Source organism: Salvelinus sp. IW2-2015, unplaced genomic scaffold, assembly GCF_002910315.2.
Source record: "Salvelinus sp. IW2-2015 unplaced genomic scaffold, ASM291031v2 Un_scaffold4111, whole genome shotgun sequence".
NCBI lineage: Eukaryota > Metazoa > Chordata > Actinopteri > Salmoniformes > Salmonidae > Salvelinus > Salvelinus sp. IW2-2015.
Genome location: NW_019945383.1, coordinates 93,627 through 101,695, shown reverse-complemented (window position 1 = coordinate 101,695; position 8,069 = coordinate 93,627). Strand labels below are relative to the sequence as shown.

General features: G+C 40.4%; 1 protein-coding gene across 1 annotated transcript in view; it reads right to left on the bottom strand.

Moving 5' to 3' along the window:
* Positions 1–3,942: 3,942 nt before the first annotated feature.
* The window catches only part of LOC112076896 (mucin-5AC-like), a 24,716-nt gene continuing 20,589 nt past the window's right edge, over positions 3,943–8,069 (bottom strand). The window contains exons 10-11 of the mRNA XM_024143538.2: positions 5,156–5,320; positions 3,943–4,055 (exon numbers count right to left, since the gene is read on the bottom strand). Coding sequence (XP_023999306.2) covers positions 3,943–4,055; positions 5,156–5,320 — 278 coding nt within the window. The remainder of the gene's footprint in view (positions 4,056–5,155; positions 5,321–8,069) is intronic.

Genomic DNA, 8,069 nt, shown 5'->3' with positions numbered 1-8,069 from the left:
GTGTCTAGGTGTCCTGGAGGGCAGGTAGTTTGCCCCCGGTGATGCGTTGTGCAGACCTCACTACCCTCTGGAGAGCCTTACGGTTGTGCCGGAGCAGTTGCCGTACCAGGCGGTGATACAGCCCGACAGGATGCTCTCGATTGTTCATTTGTAAAAGATTGTGAGTGTTTTTGGAGACAGGCCAAATTTCTTCAGCCTCCTGAGGTTGAAGAGGCGCTGCTGCGCCTTCTTCACGACGCTGTCTGTGTGGGTGGACCATTTCAGTTTGTCCGTGATGTGTACGCCGAGGAACTTAAAACCTTCCACATTCTCCACTACTGTCCCGTCGACGTGGATAGGGGGGTGCTCCCTCTGCTGTTTGCTGAAGTCCATGATCATCTCCTTTGTTTTGTTGATGTTGAGTGTGAGGTTATTTTCCTGACTCCACGCACCAAGGGCCCTCACCTTCTCCCTGTAGGCCATCTAGTCGTTGTTGGTAATCAAACCTACCACTATAGTGTCGTCTGCAAACTTGATGATTGAGTTGGAGGCGTGCATGGCCACGCAGTAAGAGGGCTGAGAACGCAGCCTTGTGGGGCCCCAGTGTTGAGGATCAGCAGGGTGTAGATGTTGTTTCCTACCCTCACCACCTGGGGGCGGCCCGTCAGAAAGTCCAGGACCCAGTTGCATAATAATAATAATATTAAATAAATAACATTAATAGAAATGAGATGTCCATGTAAATGTACCTGGCAGGTAAAGTCTGTCTGGCTCAGTGAACGACAGGTGCGGTCACAGCTGGTCATGGTGTAGTCATAGACCATCGTGTCAGGGCAGCTAGAGGAGTACTTCCCTGTGGAAAACAGGGTGGTGATTCAACAGTTAATTACATGTTTGCGGTATTTTGTTTTTAAATGTTGGTAAATAGGAGGGGAAACCTTTTATAAATAAATATATTCAGTATCTGATGTTTATCTTACCACAGGTGGTGTTTCTCCATCCACTGAGCAGGACGCCTACAGCAGCACATGCATGGACGTAGGAGGAGATCGCAGCACACATGCACTCCTCACTCCTCTCACAGTTACAGCTGTCATATAGGCAGATCTATAGGGAGAGAAGAAGAAACAGAAGAAGAAGAAGAACGTTCAGTTATGAGTTAACTTCTCTAGGAGTTTTCACTTTGGGAAAAATAGCGTGCCAATTTTCAACTTCCTTCTACTCATCCCCAGAATGTAAGATATGCATGTTATTAGTAGATTTGGATAGAAAACACTCTGAAGTTTCTAAAACTGTTTGAATCGTGTCTGTAAGTATAACAGAACTTATGTAGCAGGCAAAACCCCGAGGACTAACCATTTATTTTTTAAAGTCACTGTCTGTTCAATGAGGTTTCATTGGAATACAAAATGTATGATCACCCTGTTTTCAGTTCCTACTGCTTCCACTGGATGTCACCAGTCTTAGGAAATAGGTTGAGGATATTCATTTGTGCAATGAAGTAAGTAAAGCCATCAGGAGCAGAGTAACGTCATGTGTACTGTTTGAGAGTTGCGCAGACTAAAAAAAGTAGCGTTAGTTTTGTTGCTCTCCTCTATTGAAAACAATAGACCCGTCTTCAATTTGATCGATTATTAACGTTTACAAATACCATAAGTTGTATTACAAAAGTACTTTGAAATGTTTTGCAAAGTTTAAAGGTAATTTATTTAGATATTTGTAGTGACTTTGCGCAAATTGAAGCAGTTTTTTTCCTGGATCAACCGCACCAAATAAATGGACAATTTGGATATACAGTGGAGAACAAGTATTATTACACTGCCGATTTTGCAGATTTTCCTACTTAAAAAACATGTAGAGTCTGTAATGTTTATCATAGGTACACTTCAACTGTGAGAGACGAATCTAAAACAAAAATCCCGAAAATCACATTGTATGATTTTTAAGTAATTAATTAGCATTTTATTGCATGACATAAGTATTTGATACATCAGAAAAGCAGAACTTAATATTTGTACAGAATCGTTTGTTTGCAATTACAGAGATCATACGTTTCCTGTAGTTCTTGACCAGGTTTGCACACACTGCAGCAGGGATTTTGGCCCACTCCTCCATACAGACCTTCTCCATAGCCTTCAGTTCGGGCTGGCTGGCAATACGGACTTTCAGCTCCCTCCAAAGATTTTCTATGGGTTCAGTCTGGAGACTGCTAGCCACTCCAGGACCTTGAGATACTTCTTACGGAGCCACTCCTTAGTTGCCCTGGTCGTGTGTTTCGGGTCGTTGTCATACTGGAAGACCAGCCACGAACCCATCATCAATGCTCTTACTGAGGGAAGAGGTTGTTGGCTAAGATCTCGCAATACATGGCCCCATCCATCCTCCCCTCAATACGGTGCAGTCGTCCTGTCCCCTTTGCAGAAAAGCATCCCCAAAGAATGATGTTTCCACCTCCATCTTCACGGTTGGGATTTGTTCTTGGTTGGTACTCATCCTTCTTCTTCCTCCAAACACGCGAGTGGAGTTTAGACCAAAAAGCTCTATTTTGAATCATCAGACCACATGACCTTCTCTCCATTCCTCCTCTGGATCATCCAGATGGTCATTGGCAAACTTCAGACGGCCTGGACATGCGCCTGCTTGAGCAGGGGACCTTGTGTGGCGCTGCAGGATTTTAATCCATGACGGCTAGTGTGTTACTAATGGTTTTCTTTGAGACTGTGGTCCCAGCTCTCTTCAGGTCATTGACCATGTCCTGCCGTGTAGTTCTTGGCTGATCCCTCACCTTCCTCATGATCATTGATGCCCCCAGGTGAGATCTTGCATGGAGCCCAGACCGAGGTGAATGACCATCATCTTGAACTCTTTCTATTTTCTTCTATTTTCTAATAATTGCGCCAACAGTTGTTGCCTTCTCACCAAGCTGCTTGCCTATTGTCCTGTAGCCATCCCAGCCTTGTGCAGGTCTACAATTTTATCCCTGATGTCCTTACACAGCTCTCTGGTCTTGGCCATTGTGAGAGGTTGGAGTCTTTTGATTGAGTGTGTGGACAGGTGTCTTTTATACAGGTAACGAGTTCAAACAGGTGCCAGTTAATACAGGTAATGAGTGGAGAACAGGAGGGCTTCTTAAAGAAAAACTAACAGGTCTGTGAGAGCCGGAAATTCTTACGGTTGGTAGGTGATCAAAATACTTATGTCATGCAATAAAATGCAATGAAAATTACTTAAAAATCATACAATGTGATTTTCTGGATTTTTGTTTAGATTCCGTCTCTCACAGTTGAAGTTACCATGATAAAATTACAGACCTCTTACATGCTTTGTAAGTAGGAAAACCTCAAAATCGCAGTGTATCAAATACTTGTTCTCCCCACTGTATATGGACGGAATTAATCGAACAAAGGACCATTTGTATGTTGCATGGACATAATGAGCCAACAAAAAGAATCTCGTCAAAGGTAATGCATGTTTTATATTTTATATCTACGTTTTGAGTAGCGCCGGCAGGGTTGAAATATGCTACTCTCTCTTTGTTTACTGTTGTGCTATCATCAGATAATAGCATCTTATGCTGTCGCCGAAAAGCCTTTTTGAAATCTGACATGTTGGCTGGATTCACAACGAGTGTAGCTTTAATTTGGTATCTTATATGTGTGATTTAATAAAAGTTTGATTTTATATCATTTTTTTTGAATTTGGCGCTCTACATTTTCCCTGGCTTTTGGCCAAGTGGGACGCTACCGTCCCGCTATCCTAGAGAGGTGTTAATGAAGAAAACTAATGTTTTCTGAAATCACACACAAGCACAGGACAATAGTATTATACAAATCTGATTATATGTTTTGAGATAAATTAAATTAAAATTAGATAATTTTGATATAGAACTTCTTAAATGATCGTTTAAAAATATATATATTCTTAGAGCTTTGGGATAACTGTAATTAAAAAGCATTTGACAAATTAAAATCTCGTACTTACATCCTTGTAGTAATTTGGGTTGACCTCAGTGTGGCATTGGGAAAATATTCCTTCACGATCTGACAGCATCGAGCACCAGTGCTTGGCATATCTCTCTGTAAAACATATGAGATATTAACAACATTTCACAAATAAACAAAGAGMTTTTATCTAGGCTTTACTGTGCWTCTCAGTAGACATACGTKAGTGTAATCCCCAAGAAGTATTCCAAGGCTCTGATAAAGGCTCTCTATGCCGAAACATAATGAAACAATTTAAATGGTTAGTTAGAAAATAWACTCAGATCTATGCACAGCGTGATCCCTTTTCTACTACTAGTAAGGAATAGTTTTGTTATTATCAAATCCCTCAGTCGGGCAACTGATTCCCTTTTTGTTCAAGCTGGGCTGAAGTGCGGTTGGGTATTGTTTCATTAGACCAGGGGTTTCCAAACCTTTTTGTCCCACGACCCCATTTAGAAAATTCTCGCGACGGCAACCATGTGAAAATATGTAATTAACAGACAGTGTTAACCTTTTTATTTGAGGCTATGATGGCAGTCAATTGAAAAATATGAACAGTATTTCTGATTGTCTTCTCAACTCACCATCACATACTGTTAATGTGGGGCTATGATGATAGTCAATTTCAAACTAGTCTTTCATAATGTATCTTATTTCACCACCACTAATGAGATGGGTGTGGCTTGATGCATGTCACGTCAGAGCTTCTCAAAGTCAGGGGGCGTTGGTCGACAGTGAGCACCTGCATCTCTGGTGGACATTCCTGCAGTCAGTATGCCAATTGCCAGTTGCACGCTCCCTCAAAACTTGAGACATCTGTGGCATTGTGTTGTGTGACAAAACCTCACATTTTAGTGTCCATTTTGGTCTGTCAGGTGGATGGATTATCTTGGCAAAGGCAAAATGCTCACTAACAGGGATGTAAACTAATTTGTGCACAACATTTGAGAGAAAGAAGCTTTTTGTGCGTATGGAAAATGTCTGGAATCTTTTATTTCAGCTCATGAAACATGGGACCAACACTTTACATGTTGCATTTATATTTTGTTCAGTGTATATATTTTTTTGTATTTTGGAAATTCTCCCGTGACCCCATTTTCATATAAAGTGAACCCACATGGGGTCGTGACCCCTAGTTTGAGAACCGCTACATTAGACATATGTTAGTGTTTTCAAAGAGGTTGAAGGAGTACCGTTCTCTACACTCAGACTGCATGGGATCTCAAAGCTCTGTGCCACATCAGGACAGCCTGCTTTGTTCTTCCACGTGTCGGCGAATGTTACAGCGGTTCCTTCCACCAGTCCATTGATGGTTCTGAAGTCGTCAGCTTGGATGCTGTTAAAGTCTCCACAAAGACCTGGATAAGAGGTACAAAACATTACAACAGGTGGTTTGAACTAACATTGACTAAAGATGCAATGCATCAAGTATCATTAGTTTACTAATAATTGTTTCAGGTGAGGTTTGACCGAACCCCTCAAACAACTGGTATAGTGACACACGTTACATMAACAATAGTTTGATAACAAATCATCTTTTATAATAATAATGCATGAGATTTATATAGCGCTTTTCAAAGACCCAAASACGCTCATCTTTCCACAAAGACGTTAAATGAACAGAGAGAAACATACCCTGGGTTTTGTCTTTGTGTGAACTGCTAGCTACGATGTAGACCTGCATTGATTCTAGGTGTTAGCTGCACCTCTAGACGGAGCCCATAAAAGGTTTGCACAACGATGTAGAACGTAGAGGGTGAAAGATCTCTTACATCCGCTGTGGAAAATATAACAATCAGTCACAATCTGGTTTACCATAACTTTTAGCTCCCACTTCCCATTGTGGGATGCTTATGGTGTTCACGCCCTAAGACAAGGAGAGAAGACGAAGAAAAGAGACAACTTCTGGTACAGTATGTACTGCATGGGAGGGTCTCAAACATACGTTTATACTGATTAATGACTAAAACAAACATTGACAGATATCACATTTCTGTATCCCTTTTCTCAAGCAACCATCAATCAGTCACGTCACCCATGAAAAGCGGCAACTGAGAAAACATCTTGTTGACAAAGACACTTCCACTGGCCTCGATGACGATCATCTGCAAGTGATCAATTACAACTTGAATAAATGACACTCCCTGGTGATAAGGAGTGTGGAACAGGGTTGGAGTCAATTCCAGTCGATTCAGAAAGTTAACCTAATTATTCCAATGTTCCTCACTGAAAAACAATGAAGAGCATTGGAATTGGAATTACAGTGGACTGCCTGAATTGACTGAAAATTTAAATGTAATTTACTCCAACCCTGAAGTGGTGATATAGAGTCACTGGTCAGCAGCAGAAGTCTCAACATTGAGCTTTTTTTCCCCCTGAACATACACAACATGGTTTGATGTTGATATATTTTAATACGATACTATCATGTGGGTGTGTCACTGCAGAAAAGGCTAACTTACATGGACTCTGGAGTCACCAGGGTTAAGATTTTAGGCAGGTCTCACTGTCCGTTTCCCACATTTCACTATGTTCACCCAGGACTGTTAAAGCAGTCTCGTTGGTTTGCTGGGACAATTGGTACAGGTATGACCAGTAAGTCAGGTATGACAGTAAAGTTAAGGAATGAGCAGTAAAGTCAAGGGTATGACAGTAAGGTTAAGGTATGATAGTAAGTTAAGGAATGACAGTAAGTTAAGGTATGATAGTAAAGTTAAGGAATGACAGTAAAGTCAAGGTATGATAGTAAAGTTAAGGTATGACAGTATTAAGGGAACACATATTTTGTAACACACTACTTACTATTTTGCTACTTTCGGTTCTAGGACTACAGTTCTTCAGGAAGTATTCATACCCCTTGATTATTCCACATGTTGTTGTGTTACAGCCTGAATTTAATTGATTAATATTTTTTTTTTCTCACACAATACCCAAAATGAAAAGTGAAAACATGTTTTTAGAAACCGTTTTGCAATTTATGTGAAATGAAATACAGAATATCTTATTTACGTTAGTATTCACACCCCTGAGTCAATACATGTTAGAATCACCTTTTGGAGCGATTACAGCTGTGGAGTGTTTCTGGGTAAGTTGGCTCTAAGAGCTTTGCACACTTGGATTGTACAATATTTGATTATTTATTTTTTTGTACATTCTTCAAGTTCTGTCAAGTTGGATGTTGATCATTGATAGAAGCCATTTTCAAGTCTTGGCCATAGATTTTAAACTGATTTAAGTCAAAACTGTAACTAGGCCACTCAGAAAACATTAATGTCATCTTGGTAAGCAACTCCGTGTATATTTGGCATTGTGTTTTAGGTTACCATCCAGCTGAATGGTGAATTTGTCTCCCAGTGTCTGATGGAAAGCAGACTGAACCAGGTTTTCCTCTCAGATTGTTCCTGTGATTAGCTCCATTCTGTTTACCTTTATACTGAAGAAACTTCCCAGTCTTAACGGTTGCACAGCATACCATAACATGATGCAGCCATAACATGGTACAGTCACAATGATGCTTGAAATATGAATTAGTAATTAGTTTGCACTGTCTTTGCAGTATGACTTTAGTGCCTTGTTGCAAACAGGATGCAGTGTTTTGGATGTATTTTATTCATGTACAGGATTCCTTCTTTCAACTGTCATTAGGTTATTGGTGAAGTAAACTACAATGTTGTGATCCCATCTTAGTTTTACTCCTTTCACAGCCATTAACTCTGTAACTGTTTCAAAGTAACCATTGGCTCATGGGGAAATCCCTGAGTGGTTTTCCTTCTCCAGCAACTGAGTTAGGAAGGAACACCTGCTATCTTTGTTAGTGACTGGGTGTATTGATACCCACCATCCAAAGTGTAATTATTAACTCACCATGTTCAAAGAGATATTAATATCTGCTTTTTAATTTTTGTACCCATTTACCAATAGGTGCCTCTTTTGCCAGGCCATTGAAAACCTCCTGGTTTTGTGGTTGAATCTGTTGGTTGAATTCACTGTTGCCTCAAGGACCTTAAGATAATTGTAGTGTCGGGGTTACGAGATGAGGTAGTCAATTCAAATCATGTTAAACCTATTAATTGGACATAGAGTGAGTCAATGCAATGTTTATGTTGA